This window comes from Rhamphochromis longiceps, linkage group LG12 (assembly GCF_057381845.1).
Source record: "Rhamphochromis longiceps isolate RC_006_pf linkage group LG12, R_longiceps_female_GT1.1, whole genome shotgun sequence".
Taxonomy (NCBI): Eukaryota; Metazoa; Chordata; class Actinopteri; order Cichliformes; family Cichlidae; genus Rhamphochromis; species Rhamphochromis longiceps.
Genome location: NC_140568.1, coordinates 35081302 through 35098889, shown reverse-complemented (window position 1 = coordinate 35098889; position 17588 = coordinate 35081302). Strand labels below are relative to the sequence as shown.

The 17588-nt window shown below is 39.3% G+C and overlaps 2 protein-coding genes and 1 pseudogene across 2 annotated transcripts; all 3 read right to left on the bottom strand.

Moving 5' to 3' along the window:
- Positions 1 to 165: 165 nt before the first annotated feature.
- LOC146657737 (uncharacterized) lies at positions 166 to 5299 on the bottom strand (annotated as a pseudogene).
- Positions 5300 to 8583: 3284 nt separating this feature from the next.
- On the bottom strand, positions 8584 to 10764 carry LOC146657736 (uncharacterized). The gene has a single exon (XM_085427027.1). The coding sequence runs from the start codon at positions 9702 to 9704 to the stop codon at positions 8772 to 8774; it is 933 nt and encodes a 310-aa protein (XP_085283153.1). The 5' UTR covers positions 9705 to 10764; the 3' UTR covers positions 8584 to 8771.
- Positions 10765 to 11082: 318 nt separating this feature from the next.
- LOC146657735 (uncharacterized) lies at positions 11083 to 14349 on the bottom strand. Its single transcript, XM_085427026.1, has one exon. The coding sequence runs from the start codon at positions 13028 to 13030 to the stop codon at positions 12164 to 12166; it is 867 nt and encodes a 288-aa protein (XP_085283152.1). The 5' UTR covers positions 13031 to 14349; the 3' UTR covers positions 11083 to 12163.
- Between the last annotated feature and the right edge of the window lie 3239 nt (positions 14350 to 17588).

The window sequence follows — 17588 nt, the reverse complement described above, 5'->3', positions numbered from 1 at the left end:
CAAATAGTTAGTGCTTTGGACAATGGAGCAAAGCAGCACTCCAGGTTAGTGAAGAAATAATACTTCATTGTTGTGTATCTAATGAAATCAGAATACCACATACAACTAAAGTGGCAGTGGCCATGGTGACAAAAATAAAAATCAGCACCAAAATTCAGCACTCAGGGGGGAAAAGGATATTTTGTCAAACCAGAGATGATGGTAAGGATGTGTAAGCTGTGCAATTGACACCCATGTGGAAAAAAAAGTCTGCGTAATTGGACTGGATGTATGAACACATAATGACTCAGACTGACACTAATGATTGGCCCAAGGCCTGTTTTGGCCTGCCCTGATGAGTTTACAGGCCGCAAAGAATCTGCACAGGTGCCACTCCATCAGCCACTGACGGCCCATATTTATTAAATGGGATACGCTGGCGTCAGTTTTGCGGCTGGTGTACTAACAATGTGCTAGTTTAGAAACAAAGACGCAGTTGGTTCATTTCAATAATAGTCAGCATTCTACCAAAAACTACTCTATTAGAAGTTGCTGGGGGCTTTGTGAAGTCCTGATGGACTGTGACTCAGATCGAGCGCATTTATCTGAAGGAGAGCTGCTGTATTATAAACGATCCCAGCCATATGAAGCAGAAATTGTGTAACACCTGACCTTTACTATAAATAGGTGATGGAAATAATATTTTTTTTTAAATCCGTCAGATCAGGCTGTGTTTATGAAGAAATGCATAAATATCAGCAGTGCTATTTTTGCAGGGTGTTTGAAACTGTAGGCACTTAGGAAAGTCAGTGTTACATGTTGAGACATTCATACATTAATTTAAATTACTAACGAGGCCCTACCTGCATTTTTCTTGACGTATGGTATCAATGGTATATGAAATGGTAGCGATTGTGTCCCTGCGTGTGCGCACACTGCTCAGTAAATACAGGCAGAGACGTTTACCGATTATGCGCTGATCTCTGTATAGACTGTAAACGCTGCAGACTACTCGGCTCACTGTAAACAGCAGCTTGCCTACATGTAAAACAAGAAGGCTTGTGCCAGGATTCCCCTCGTTCCTCACGTTCCCTTCAGTTCGGTTCAGCCAAAGGTTTTGGCATTGGACTCAGCTGTGATTCATTCACGCGTCACAGTTACGCACTCTGATAACATCGCCCCGTCTTATTTCAAATAAATGAATACTTTGGCTATCATAAATCCCACAACGGAAAAAATAGATCATGCTGTTTTCTTTTTCCAGTGTTAAATTTGGCATCAAACTGTTCGACCCATGATTAATTGAAATCCTCTCCTCCCAAAGTTCGTATATCCGATGATTGATATGTTCCTGTTCATTTTCACTTGTGCAGCCACCGCCAAGACCGTTCACCCTGAGTGGAGTCCTTGCTGGCCTTGTTACATTTATTACTTAATGGTACTCACCTTTACAGGAAAAGAGCAGACTGTATAGTAGACCATTTAAATAAGCATTGACCGCATCAGTATTTTTAAGGCACACTAATAAATGAGCGGCATAGTGTTTCATGTGCATTTGTATAGCTTGATAAAGGAGTAGTATATACCTTCAGTGTAGACCATAGACTGCTGTGCTAGTTATTTATACTATTATTCTAGTGACACTATAAATGTGCCACTAGAACAACTTGATTGAGATTCTGGAACTCGGTTTGGCCAGAATTTTTCTCTAAAATCTTCTCACATTTGATGTGGAAGGTACTTTTTTTTATTTTATTTGTCGACCAAATAAAGTTTCTTTTACGTTTCCCTCAAAAAAAAAAAAAAGGACAACAAAATCCCCTTTTTCCTTTCAGTCAACGTTGTCTTTGTTAAATCTGCCGCTATTTGGTTAACGCAGCATATCGGTCGCACGTATCGCCTGAACATACACGTTTGAACTGTTTTTTGTTTCTAAATGTTACAGTTTTTAAAAGTATGTACAGAGTTAAAGCTGAAGTTTTAGTTGACCTCAAAGTGTGCAGATGAACACATACATTTGTTACCGTCTGTGTATTAAGGTTATTCCTAACTGCGTCATTTGCGTATTTTTTTATTTTTTTTGTACAACCCGGGGGGGCTGACAGCCTATTCCAGCTATCACAGGGCGACTCTAAACTCAAAACGGACCCCATTCCTCTTCTTAAACCCCAACAGGAGCTTACTTGATGCCAAAAGAGGGTTTGGGGCTGGCGCAGACCTTTGCTAAATCAGACCCTTAATATTACGATAACAACTGTAGAAAAAAGTTTGTATTTATTAATGCTATTGCATTCAATACTATTAAAGTGTCAAATGAAATTCAAGCGATTAAGCTAAATGTGCATATTTTATTTCCTCCATTTGGAGAGAAAAAAAGAAGTGTCAGAAAGTCGCATCAGTGGGTCCCGGCAGGACTACACCTGTTGACACACGACTTCACAGGAAAAGAGGCGACTCTGAAGGAAAGAGAATTGAAATGAGTATTGACTGCATCATCTGGATTAAAAAAACAACAGAGGTAAAATGATAAATTAGCTGCGCATTGTGTCAGTTACCTCCTGCTGCATTTAGGGCACACTTTCCCCCACACAGTCTTTATCGCGGCTTCTCTCAGAGCCGGACTCCCCCAGATGTACACAGATGGTGTGAACAAGGCATTGAAACGAGCCATGATGGCGAACAAATTGGTGCCCTCATTTCTAAAATTCAAACCTCCTCCTGTCATTAATTTAATTGTAATATTCACAAAAGCTGGAGACCACAACACCAAGAAGCTTATGACAACAAAAATGATTATTCTCAAAGATTCCTTCTTGCTTTCTTTCTCGGCGCTGGGAGGATCTCTTTCAAGCAATGAGCAATGAGATACAATTTCAATGTCATGGCCACTTTGACAAGCACTATGATTTGAAACATGAGAATGGTGACTAAATACATTTGTATAGCTTGATAAAGGGGTAGCATATTCCTGATGATCAAGTGGCCATAAGTGTAAACCCAGCTGTAAACATTAATGCATATCACACATTGTCTCGTTACGAAGCGGCTGTAGATAAATGGGTGGCACACAGCAAAATAGCGGTCAAATTGCGCGAACATAAACGTTAATACATTAACGCCTAAAAGGGAAGATAAAACAGAGTAGGTTCCGTTTCTAGACAAATCGACATCGAACAGACCGAGATAATACACTAAAAACCCGATAAGCGTGTCAGCAATAGTGTTTAACATGAAAATAAATCTGTTTTGAATGCGCAGAGCTCTGGTGGACAAGATGCCGATGACTACTGTTCCAGCTGTCATAACAGTGGTTGTGGCAAATAAAATCTGGAAAATGAAGATGAAATAATCTTCGGGTTTACTGAAGTCCACCGACAGAGGCACAGCCCTGCCCAAAGATTCTGTCATGTTAGAGAGGCGCATTGTTTATGCGCAAGTGGCTTTTGAGAACACTCTTATGTGCGCAATGAAGTCACAGGATTAATCTCATGAGATGACAAAGGAACTCTACTCGTGTGTTTTGTTTGTTTTTTTTGGCCCCTATATAGCTAAACCATTTATCAGATGATTATAATAATTATTTATCAGAAGAATATAATGGTTTTATAGCGATTTGGCGAGTTTTGGTCCTCAACCTAATGGAACTGTTGTAAAAAAAACAAGCAGATAAAGTAATTGATAATGTATGCAGGTTTCCTTAATGAGCCTAAGTGCAGTGATGGGCATTTGGAATGTGTGTCCAGCTATAGTGGACAACTCCCTGCATTCATAATCCGTATAACGTAACAGAATTTTATCAGTGAGCATTTTGTGACCTCCATCATCTGTTTAAGAGGGGGAAGCATTACGCCGCTGTTATGGTTGTTGAGCATAGTATAAATCCCATATAAGAGACCTTTAAATTATCTCCTTAAATCTACACTGTAGGTATGTGTAGATGCAAATTCGTCTGAACCTCTACGCTATAAAAGTCAAAGCAGCCTACGTTGGCCCTGACTGGCTCTTTGATATTGTGCTTTTACACACCAGCACACCGCAGGCTATAGATCTAATCTAAAGTGACCCACTTAAAATGCATCCTTGAGATCTTTTCTCAGGCACCTCACCCCCCACTCACATCTCCCGTAATAGATCGCATGAGAGGGTGAGGTAAGGTCTCACGCTGGTTTCAGTATAAACCTCTGGTAACAATAACCCACAGCTTTTTGCATGCCTGGACATCCTTCCGTTTTTGTAGTCAGACTTTTGCATATAAATGTAAATGCAATACCATGACTTAACCTTTAGCTGCTGTTTTATATTGACTGTGGCCTTGACCTATTGCAGTCTACTTCAAAATTATATGTGTATTTATTAAAAATATTACACTGCACGCTGGAATAAGAGTAGAAGTTCTCTCTCTGTGGCCTCTAGATTCACTCCGTTTCTTGTTTAATTCATCTAAGTATTGAAACATGTATTCCTCTAAATCGCCACCAGGGGCAGATCTCCAGATTGCAAATAGACTTTATCCAGTAGTTAAAGAGAACATCTTGCCTCATGCTTTTATTTCGAAAATACTATCAGGTTATAATGACGACATGAAGTTAATTTCGTAAACTTGAGTCAGGATTAATCAGGGCGTATGACTTGTCAGTCACAAGTTGTTAATGAACTGGCCTGCAGTCTGATTTTACAGTTATGTTATAAAAATAGGACTTCACTACCGGTGACATCATGGCGGCTACTTCGTCCTTTCGTGTGTGACTGTGGGCCAGCTGCCACTAGCACTGACGGGATATGCACTTATAGCATCAGCTGCAGCAAAGTCAGAAAGCGTCGCTCATTTCAGATTTTTCGCTTTGTCGTTTTTCTCTTTTTCTCTTTTTCTTTTCTCTTTTGCATTTAATATGCTTGAGTATTTGTTTCGCTGGGATCAAATGAAGGGAAGTTTTTAAAAACAAAAGGTTTTATGTTTTTCATTTTGCAACCCTGCACCTTCTTTGTCAGCCCAGAATTTAATGTAAACTTTATTACTAGCGTTGGAGCTACTTTTATTTTTGCTATTTTCAAATTTGTTAAAGTTTGTTGTTGGTTTACTTATATTTTGGGGTTAGAGGTTTTTTGTAGTTTAATACGTGCTTCATTTTTTGTTTTGTTGTTTACCTTGTTAAGTCAGGAAGAACTGTTGGGCCATTTTATATAGGGCTTTGGAGTTGACGTCACGCCGCAATGCATTGTGGGAGCGCAGCGCCATTTTCGGGGTCTACGAATCAAAAAAACACACTGTGTTGGAACGACGACTACAAGAAAGATGCTTAAAAGCAGCTCAAAAGAGAGTGAACTGTATAGAGACCGATTGCGTCCAGAGGCGAAGCAGCGGTACTTGCAGAAAATAGCGTGCATTGGAAATGTGGACCCGTATGAAATACAGCCGTGGAGTAGAAACCCCGAACACCTAGCGCTACTGACGTAGCCTGACATATTTTCGTACCTTGTCTGTGGAGTCAGCGCGTACAAGTCGTCATTCAAACAAAGGTAAGTCAGCTCGAGTACTGCGTGTGAAATGCGTTTGATTTCCCTGCAAACATTCACATTAGTGCAGCATAAATTCATTCATGAGGGGAAATTACAGTGAGAACATGTGGAGGCTGTTAGAGGGATAACAGTGAGTTCAGTGCATTGATGTGACATTGTCCTGAAGGATTTAGTTATTCTTTATGGTTAAAGAAATTGCACTAATTTATTCATATTTATTATAAATAATCCTAATTATACATCTTGCTTCCATGTTTGTATCCTGTGTCACTAAAAATACATTTTATTTTAGTTTTATACATTGATTAATGACCTGCAGAATCTCCTTATCATATTAAGTGATTCATAATTGTCACTTTATGCTTTCCCCATCTCTAAAGTGATGACATCCTTGCATTACATACTTTAGGTTCATTCTCTGCAGGCAGGTTTCTGACAGAGAACAGACAGATTTACACTATAACATGCAGCGATGGACACATAAAGAAATGAAAAATCACATGTATGTGCTAACTTTCTAAACACTTTGTTACATTTATGATAAAGTAGATAAAACACATTTATGTCGGCCATGGCTCATTAGTTCTTGTCTTTAAATGAACTTTGTCTGTGTGTGTTTCAGGTGCTGCACTCTCAAAGACTGAATGAACCAGCATTGCAGCCATGGGTCACTGTGAGCATCACAGGGAAGGTTGAAGTCGCCCACTGCAGCTGTATGGCCGGAGTCGCAGAGAACTGCAGCCATGTCGCTGCTCTTCTGTTTAAAGTAGAAGCAACAGTCTTGATCGTGGCACAAGGACTGTTACAGATGAACCTGCTTACTGGGTTTTGCTGGGTAATGTGACCAAGATACAGCCAGAGGTTGGCCATAAGATAGACTTCTCCTCTTCAGCTGCCCAAAAAAAAGTCTCTTGATCAAAACATAAACAGACCATCCGTAGTGACAGGTAAAAGAAGCCGTCCTCAAAAAAGGAAAATCCCACCTGCTACTGTGGAGGAGTCTAGATGTATGCCTGTAGTGCACTGCCGTGTAAATAATTTGCATTTACTGAATATGTACTGACTGAGTCCCACTGTTCAAAAGTTGAATAAAGAAACAAACTAATTTTTGCCTCATTTTATTTTATTAAAACCACCTTATAGAGCATCACATCAGTAACAGTGTAGAATCCATGACATTTATAGTTTACAAATGACAAAATGTTTACACAAAATCATGAGTGTTTACATGATATCACCCACTACTAACATTACTTTATTTACTGTATCTTTTGAAAAAATAACAGCACAAGACTTAAGAACATTTAACAGGAGCAGGTTTCATTCTTCCCTGGTTTTATTATCACACTGTTCACCAAACGCAGCAAACCTTCACCATCTTATCCAGGAGGGTCACCTCTTCACCCTCACATGGAAGAAGTAATCTGATTGGCATGGTGGTTTGTTTGAAGCAGGTCCCTCGTGTAGCGCTGGGACCCAGTCACGATGTTTCATCCATTTCATAGGCTGGTTTGCTGCAATAATGCCAAATAATTAGCAACTCTATAAATAGACGGTAGTTCTGCAAAATCACTCAGTAGGATGTTTGTTCTAATTTGCTATGAGCTCAGAGTGCATTGAAAATGAAACTAATAGGCTATAAAGAGTGATATGAACATATTTAGAACTTACCGGAATGAAACTGTCTGGAGCACCAACAGCTATTTGGAGATGGAAGAGAACTGGAGCTCGTCTCACAGCTGCTATCCAGGCTGGACGCCTTCGTTTGCTAACATCGATACACGAGCTGCCTCATGTTGCTTCCAGGTTGGGAAAGAATGAAAAGATAAACCCTTTTCAAGCTTATTTTCTTGCTGGTCGTGCGATCGAACATTGCAGCCGACCACACAGCAAATACGAACCATGGCTGTTGTGTGTGCCTTCGCTCCCTTTTCACTTGCGCTAGACCCCCAAAATGGCGGATCGGGCCAAAATCCTTTCCACGCCCACCCCCGTGACATCACGCTCCAAAGCCCTATAAGTAAAGGGACTGGTATAGGACCAGCATGCACTGGGGTGGGCCTATGTTGTTGTTTTTTTGTTTTTTTTACCAGAGCAGGAGAAGCACCAGGAAACAACAAAAAATGATCTTTTGTTTAGCCAAACTGGGTAAATGAACCGTGCAACGCAACCTTCAAGCTTTGGACATTGGACTTCTTTTTCCTGAGTAAAAAATATTAACACAGCACAGCAGTGGCTTGTTGATTTTAGGTTGTTGGATGTTTATTTGGACAATGGAATCGTCACTACAACTACACTGAAAAAAAGGCCATGTTAGATTTACTTGATTCAATAGTGGACATTGGTTGCACACAAATATTTTGATTTGGCAGAAACTTAAACAACTGAGTTAAATCAACACACAATAAACCTGTGCATTTTGTGCTGATAAAACGTGATTGAAACATGTTTAGATGAAGAAAGTTGAGCTCTTGGAATATTTTAATCCTTCGCAATTTTGTCATTTTTTTCAACACTATTCAATAGCTTTTACCCCAGTAAAATAATCACTTAGATACGTCACTAAAATACATGTTGTCTTCATATTACTTAACATTATATTTAACATTGCTATATTATTGACTTACTTCACTTGAACATGATATGAACAATTTAATCTACCCGCTCTGCATATTATGTCGTTTCTACACCCGCAGCATGAAAGACTCACATGTTTATTTCAGTTCAGATCTAATGCTGAAAGAAAGAGAAAGGAAGAAATGGCGACAGTCATCACAGTATTGCCTTTCATTATTCATTCATGCAGTAGCTACTCGGAGCCCAAGAGTTGACCAAACAAACTAAGCTAAGGATTCGAAACAAACGAGACAAACCCCGCTGCAGAAAAAAAGCTCACATTAGTGTAATTATTTATTTCAGACGACTGGTATGGAGTCCCCGTGCTTCCAATGAGAAGACAAAAATAATCAGAGTTTATACATTTCAAAATTTCTAAGACTGTTTATAATGAGAAGGTATTAAATACAGAAACATGTTAGAAAACACAGAAAGTTGATCATAAACGAAGAAAATGTGAATATTCGCATCTCAGTCAACTGTGTCACCTGAGCAAAATAAGAAACGCTACAGTAAAAAAAATTTGACCTTCATAAAAATAGATTCTTTAACCTTAATGAAATTTAAAAAAAATAGTGGCGATTTATTTAAACATTTTGTTTTTATTCAATAGGCTGGCTCAAGCATTATGAATGAGATGAGGTGTATTTTTACTTGTTTCATTGAAACAAGATTTTTCTGCTATTGCATTTTGGGCACAGTCTGCTCCACACCGTCCTCAGCGTGGCTTTCCTTAAAGAGGGACTCCCCCACAGGTACACGGCCGGCGTGCACAAGGCATTAAATCGAGCCATGATGGCGAAAAGATTAGTAGCATCATTCCTAAATATCAGCCCTCTCCCTACAACCAGTCTGAGGACGATGTTAATGAAGGAGGGACACCACAACAATAAGAAGGTTATGACAACAAAAACGATTATTCTTAATGATTCCTTGCTGCTTTCTTTCTCTGCACTAGGGGGGTCTCTTTCCAGCTGGTACCTGGCAACAACATACAGTTTAATAGTCATGACCACTTTGGTGAACACTATGATTTGAAAGGTTAGGGTACCAAACACGTACAGCTGTGTTGCTTTGGAAAAGGGCAAGAAAATCGAAATAACCGCCTGAGAATAGACATAAAGCCAGCAATAGATGTTTGCAGAAATCACCACGCCCCTCGTAATGAAGCGAGAGTAAGTGAAAGGATGACAAACGGCAATATAGCGGTCAAATTGCGCGAACAAAAATGTTATTAAATTTACCCCAAGGAGATAGTTTAACATGTTATAAGTTCCATTTCTGGATGGATATCCCTCTTGAACATCAAACAAACCGACATAGTACACTGAAAACCCGATGAGCGTGTCACAGATGCTGGTGTTCAGCATGAAAATAAACCTGTTCTGTCGGCGGAGCTCTTTGGTGGCAAAAATGGTAATGACTATAGGTCCTGCTACGAAAACAACAGTTGTGGCAAATAAAATCTGAAAAATGAAAATGAGATAATCCACAGGATGGCTGAAGTCTACCGACAGAGGCACTCCTGCAGTCAGAGAATCAGTGATGTTGGTGAGCAGCATTGTGTCAGAGACGCATACCGACAACAACATTTTTATAGAGCTGCTCAATAAGACACTGCGCTAAAGCCAAACTGTATCTCCCAGGAGGCATGGCTTAATCTCACGTTTCAATCCTGTTAAATCATATTTGTTTATTTTAACTGACACGACAAACATCGTATCTTGTTCAGTTTTTTCAATTACACCCAACATACGTCCCTTTATAAACTGCATTTTGCTATTTGTTTTTTGACAAAACAGTTGACAGAAAGCATGGATTTAGGAGACTTTGAATTTTTAAAAACGCATATAGTCGGTCATTTCTCAGCAGTAGTTGGCACACAAGAAAATTGATCAGAAAAAGGAAGAAAAAGGGAACTATAAGGTCGCCAAGATATGCAAATACATTCTAACGCAAGCACGGGACAGAGAAATATGTGAATCATTTATTTATATTGGACATTCATGCCACTCGTTTGGCTTTTAAGAAGTCATAAATATTGGCTTGCAAAGTGTTTACATTTTTTTAAACATTTTGTGTTACAGAAATAATCAGTAAAATATAGAAAAATCCAGCAATACATCATCCTCTTGTGGACATCTACAGACTAACAGTCAAGAATCAAGAATCAAGTCAGTAAAGTCAGTTCATATATTGTAAAGTAAATCACTTGGTAAATGCATATGAATGAGAGGGGCTTGGTAAATTTGAACTATCCACAGCTATTTGGTGCTATACACTTTTCCTGAGGTCTCCTAGCGGAAATTCAAAAAGACAAAATGTCAATGAATTGAATTCTTCTTATTATTATCGTATTATTCAGAAAGCCTGACAGATGGGACAAGTGTCCCTTCAATACTCTTTAAAGAACATCAATAAACAAACGAAAAAGACTCCAAAATGTCCGCTATCATATAATAAACTGTATCAGTTTTACTGACAAACTTACCGTTGCTATTTATTCCTGAGAAGATTACTGCTACTGTATGTAAAGAAAGCTTTATTGTATGTTTAAGTGAGCTGAGTCAACCCAGTTGCTTCCATAACTGTATCTATATCACAGTTTTTTTTTTTCATTTACACTAATGAAAAACATATTCACCACGAACGTTGTGCCACTTCGATATTAACAAGCATTTAAGGATTATCTAGGAATAAATGTTATAATATTAAAGTGAAAATAGCAGGACACAGATACTTAAAATATCTGCCTTGAAATAATTTATTTCAAATACAAAACGTGTATCCAAACTGTACAAACTGCAGTTATTTTTTACAAGTTCATATTGAGTGCACATTTAAAGTGCACAACTTAAAATTCAGTTTTTGAGATGTTTAATGCGAACATTATATTTATCATTTTTAAAACAATACAATAAAATAATTCAATCTTTTTCACTCTATTTCTCTCAGTCCGCCAGCGTTGACACATTTAAGTTGTCATGTGTTGATAAAAAACAACCACGAAAACGTGTCCGATGAAACTTATTGTCATATGTGATAAAGACTTCCCTTTCCTTTCGTGGTCAACTGACCACGAAATATACGTTTGTAATATTAATTTATTGTGTCTAAATATAGTTAAAGTTTAGCATCGGGATCACTGCCATGACTTAAAAACAAAACTAGGCTATGGGGCTATCCTTGGTGCTGAACCTACGGGTGTCAGCGCCAAGACGCTGAACGTGGTGCTGAATGTGCTGCACCAGTGAACAGGAAGCTGGATCCAGTCGGAAATGCTGAATTCCATCCAAATATCAATGAACTAAACCTAAAGATTATTCGGATCTTGTTGTACATTTTCTGCTGTTATAGCCTCGAGTTTAAACGATTAGATTGTGAAAGTTATTTTTTTGCTACAGAGGTTTTAGTGGAGTCCATCTTTTTGGCTGTAGATACAAGACAAGGTTTATTCGATGTGTAGCCTACAACTGACCAAAGACCTTTGCAGTCTGATCCCAAATGCCGGTCAATAAAAAGATAAATGTGCGTACTGCGAGTAATAAGTAAAAACAAACAAACAAATAATACAAAGATTTTAAATATAGAAATTAAACGCTTTATCCTAAACTTGATAGACTGCTCTGTGGCAGTCTGTCTAGTTTAGGATATCTAGTTGAATCACAGCAGTTTCATTTTTATGACATAGTTGAATCAGAACAAGAGAACAGGAACCCAGCTTCGTTATGTTTTGTCTGAAAAATCAAAACACTGAGACTGAGAAAACGCATAAACTCAAAAGTGACCGCAACATGTTTCCCATCAGATGGGCTCTTAGTATTTTATCCTTATTATAACTTATGATGATGCTGATGTTGGCTGCCTTATTTTGCTTGTCATCCCATCAGAGTTAAAGTCAATCCTGCAAGAGAGAGAGGGGGGAGAAAGCGGGAGAGAGGTAGGGTGCCGGTGCGAAGAAGGGGAGATAAGGGATAAAATGTCTTTTTATTCACAAGCAGCATATTGTTTGACATAATACGGTAATTCTACGTAACACTTGGACCGCGTCTTACCTTGCACTGCGCCTGGGACAGAACATCCACCACACCGTTCTCCACACGGCCCTCCGAAGCGCAGGGCTGCCCCAGATGTACACCGCAGGGGTTACCAGCGCGTTTAAGCGTGCCATCGTGGCGAACACGTTAGTGGCTTCATTCCTAAACCTGAGACCTTCTCTAGTCAACTGCCTCACAATGATATTGACAAACGAGGGACACCACAGCGCCAAGAAGCAGATAACCACAAACACAATGATGCGCAGTGATTCCTTCTTGTTGTCTCGCTCGGCACTAGGCGCCTCTCTCACAACGTGACTCCTGGCTATGATGTACAGTTTAATTGTCATGAGCACTTTAACGAGCACTATAACCTGTAGAGTCATCACACCAAACGCGTTTATTTGAGCCGCCTTTGAGATGGGCACCAAGTTCTGCACAGTGAGAATAAAGTATGTGTAAATCCAGCAGAAAGCACAGATTACAATGACAACGGATCTCGTTATGTAGCGACTGTAAAAGAACGGATGGCAAACGGCAAAGTAGCGGTCAAACTGAGCAAAGAGGAAGGTTAACACATTGACACCTAAAAAAGATGGCAAAATGTAGTATGTCCCATTCCTCGAGGGATAGCCCTCTTGGACGTCAAAGAGCCCCAGATAGTAGACGGAGAAGCCGGTCAGAGTGTCGCTGATGCTCGTGTTCAGCATGAACACGAAGCGGTTCTGGGCTCGAAGATATGGAGTGGAGGTGATCCCGATGATCACCGAGCCGGCTACAAGCACGGCACACGTGGCGAAAACAATGTGGAAGGTGAAGATGAGGAAGTCTTCCGGACTGTTGAAATCCACTGACAGGATGACCGTGGCGTTGTAGAGCATCCTGGAGCTCCACAAGAAGTCGAGCACTCATTATATTTATAGGTCCAACAAACGATGCTGCTCAAACTTTCTGATCTCTGGAGGCTTGGTGGCTCTGACATGGGTTAAGTGACGTTTTTGAACTTACTTACTTACTTTGTGGAATCGATAAGATAGGCCTAATCACAAGAATAATTTTATATTTTGTGTTAAAAAAAATAGAAATGGATCCTTAGCTTTTGGTCAAATTTGTAGCTTTTGCTGTTTGGGGCTTGCTGCCATAACCTTTCATCTCGGTGATCCATAAATAAAATATTTTATCTCCTTTGTTCAAAAGGCCAACTTAACATTTCACAATACTCAGCTATGTTTGTTCATAATATTTCTGAAAAAATTGTATTTATTATCATTTATATTAACTTCGCCTGAACTTTTTAGCATTCTGCAGCACTTTTTTAGTTGGTACTCATTGTGTTTAAACCTAAAGTATGCCAAAAAGTGGCTTCCTGTATTTAAGCTGTTGTAAATTTCTTGTTGGCATTTAATTGGTCAAACACTTATGATATAAAGTCCTCTTCAAGCAGAAAGAACATTCCTGTCATAAGGTATAGAAGCTGCACTTTTGAGCAAGTCTCGTTTACATTAAAAATGTCTTTTTCAAGATCAGTCTCAGAGGGCAGCAGAAACAGCAACAAACACAACACAGTCTGTTACGGCCCTAGCTGGGCCTCCTGAAACTGCCCTTGTGTGGTTATGGTGTTTTCTCTCCTTCTCTTCCTCTCTTGCTCCTCTCCCCAGGACACAGCTGCTGCTCATTGGCCTCATTTACCATCTGGGCCCAGTCAGCAATGGCCTCTCTGAGGTCATATAAGCTGGGGATGAACTGTATGTAGGAGGGTGGTTTTCTCTGGTGTCTCCGCTTTGTGTTCTAGGTGTGTGATTGTCCTGCCTGTGGTGTGGAGTTGTGGAAGAAGTGTGCAGTGTAGCTGCTACATATGAGTAGTGTGGGCTTGTGGGCCTCGGCAGCAGTAAAGCTAGCTGCTGCTAGTGACAGGGTGAGCTTGTGGGCCCCTGGAAGTGCCTCCTCGTGGTGTGGAGCTTTTTGTTTGGTTGTTGTGTTCTTTGTTGTTGCAACCTTTTTCTTTTTCTAGTGTTATTGGTAAAACGGCGTTGCTGGCTCTTTATGTTAAGTTTATCTATAATAAAAACTATTTTATTTACTAAACACCTCTGTCTGTTCTCCTTTCATTCTGTTCTGGACCCATTTGTTACCAGTCCCCACACACACCCCTAGACCTTCATCGTGGGGATGTAACACAGTCTGTTCTGCAAAAATCTTTTAAGTGGCTAATCTGATTATAATGTAGAACACTGAGTGGGTACGACGACGTCATAAAGATACTTAAAAACAAGTCATATCTTGCACACCTTCGTCAATCTTGTTTACTACAGCTTGTGTACCAGCAAAAGGAAACATTAGACATCACTTTTTTGGCATGCAAACGGAAACCCCCGCAAAGTGGTGGTTCCCCGCAGTTCAAACTGAGCCCATTTCCACCTGCCAACATCTTCAAGCACTATACAAAGTAGACTTAAGTACAGTACAGTTACATAGATGCATATCCTGATAATGCCTCCACTCTCAGAAGATAAGTTCTAGATGGAGAATGAGTCGCCACAGTAGTGTGGGCTTAAAGGAATAAATGAAGCCTCACAGATTCAGTCTCAGATTAGGAAGAGTTTATGCGACAAAAAATATACATCCTTCTCTCTGATATCTACTAATTATATGCAGTTGTTAAAGAACAGGCACACTTCTCTTGCCCACGACTTCCACCCACATGCTGCCAGTGTTCAATAAACTCAGCTCCCGAAAGAATCATTTAAATCTCTGGTGCTTATAATGATAATGAAATCCTGAGTACCTGGATAGCTCCCGCAGTTATTGCCATAACACACTAGCAGGGACTTATAGTTTGTAGTCTGTGGCTTCGACAATAGAAAAAGCACTACCTGGTGTTCAAATGTGGCCTGGTAAATTTTGTTCAATCTGTCAGAAATACTTTATGTTATTCTTTTATTTGCCTACTCCATGCTGGCACACTACAGGGGCCTCCAACGGTCACCTGTTGGGAGCCCCTGGAGATTTGTTACATGCTTTTCACTGCAATTAACCCAGACGTTTTGACTAGCGACAAAACAATACTCCTAGTTTATAGAGTACAACATGGACGCAAAAACTGGAAGAAACTTTGTAATTGCTTTTAATCCAAACTTTTAAAAGTTGGAGTTTAGGGGAGACCGGGGATTGTTGTAACATTTTTGACATTTCTGTCTGTAGCTTGGAGCTCTTTTAAGGTAGTGGATTTAAAATGTAATGCAAAGTATTTACATGTCTCTGCTATTAAATAGTACAGTATTTTCTCTGCAGCACAGTTACTCATTGCATGGTATGGTCTCAAACACAAAGAGTGAAATGTTACAACTAACCCCATAGTCTGGGTTAGTTGTAACATATCCTGGGGTGAAATGTAACACAATGAAATAAGGATACTGACAAAATTTTAACATGTAATCTTTTTTATTCAACACAATCATGCACTTAGAACTATTTACGTAGCTATGTGTGTGTGTGTGACTGCAGAAATCTAACTTTTGAACATATTCCAACCCCCAAAAAAAGACTAATTATGGAATTTTCAGAAACTGAATATCTCATAAATTTTGGTTGGTCTTTCTTGAGTTTGGCCTCATTGGCTCAGTGGGCATTGTAACCTACAACTCTTGCACCAACGTTTGAACATAACAGTGAAGCTGAAAAAATGTAGTTGTGCACCAGCATTCCAATTCCACTGCGATGTCCATGATGTCCAATTACTTTTTTTTCATGGCTGACCTTGGTGTGGTTTGCAAAGTGCTTCAGAAAAATCAGGAAGTCTATTTCTTGCACCCATCATGATTTATTTCCACTACCAATACTTCCTACTGGCCCATCTCTGACAAAGTGGTCTGCATAACGTATGCGTCGGAACACAAACATTGGAAGAATTGTGTTGCCAATGGCATCAAACGCATATACAAAATGACCAGTGAACCTCTCTCTGCTGATGTCGTTGCCCCAACTTGTTTAATAAGTTAAAGTAATAGTGTGGTAAGTAGTAACATTTGCATTATTGTTACAACTAACCCAGACTGTTGCTGTTACAACTGACCCAGACTCCTATAGCCATGACCTAGCAAACATTACAGCCAACGGCTAAAACATTAGCACTAAAGACCTACACGGAATAAATCCCCATAGACATACAAATAACATAATGCAGATAATGCTATTAGAAATTGCAAATAAAGTAAAAAAACAAAACAAAAAACAACTTACTTTTTGGCATGCAAATTACTTTCTTTCTTCTTAAATTGTCTTTGTTTGCCAAAATGTGCTCATTTTTCACATGTGATAGAAGACCTGAATTGGGCATGTACAGGATGAATCACATCATCTGAAACTTAGCCCTGATTGCAGAAATTGGAAGTGCTACAACTGACCCACATTACAACTATCCCCGGTCTCCCTACATAAAATCTGTTTTTATTTGTTTTTATTTTTAATTATTTGCTAACTTTTAGTCTTTATGTAGGCATAAGCCTATGACGTCTGTCGTCTGCGGCTGCATCATCCGACCAAGAAACACCAGCCTGTAATATCGGACTTTTAGCCACAAGGGGGAGCAATAAACATGTTGCTGTATTAACCTTTGAACCACCACACTTTTCTTTGAAACCATCAGCTGGTAAGGTAATCTTTAAAACATCAGTTTGAGTTCTTATCAGTGTCTTTGTTTCAGATGCACTGATAAGTAAGCAGGAATGCGCTTTTAGGGCCTTTCTTTAGAGAGGATAGTTGTAGCTGAGATAAGAGCAAGAGAGATTCTTTTTATTACAACTAACAATTTTAAAAAATATATATCATTTTTTCCCCCCGGTTGACCCATGGTTGCAAAGCAGAAGATTTAACATTGGAAGAGTTCACTATGTTGCTTTCTAGTTTCTGTTCTGTGCCCTGGAATATAAACCTAAAGAAACAGACGTAGATTTACAGACAAATTTACAGCTACAGCTGAAGTTCCAGTAAAGAAAGACGACGTAAAAATAAGAATTATATCACTAAATATTTAGTGGACGTACTACTAGTTTTTTTTTTTTTAAACCTCTCTAATCTTAAAGTTGCACTCAGGAAATGCAAAAAGGCCTTACATCTTACTTGTATATAAATATATACATCTATGTATTTATAGAATATGTATTTATATATCTATAAAATGTAGGATCAGCTGTTCATGAACTGTTCTGTAAAAGGGTGGTTTGCTAAATTTGATTATTTATTTCTCTTTTACATAACCTATAATATCTATCTATTTTTCATGAAAGCCTTGTGGGCTTGCTCTCCTTGGGAGTTGAAGTCACTCAGGTTGACGTCTTCTTCTTAGACTGACTGTGCTTGCTACATAAATCGGGCTTGAAGTAACCCCACTGTGCTGTTCGGGCACAGCTGCAATACTGCCAGCATTTGTCATCCGCCCTG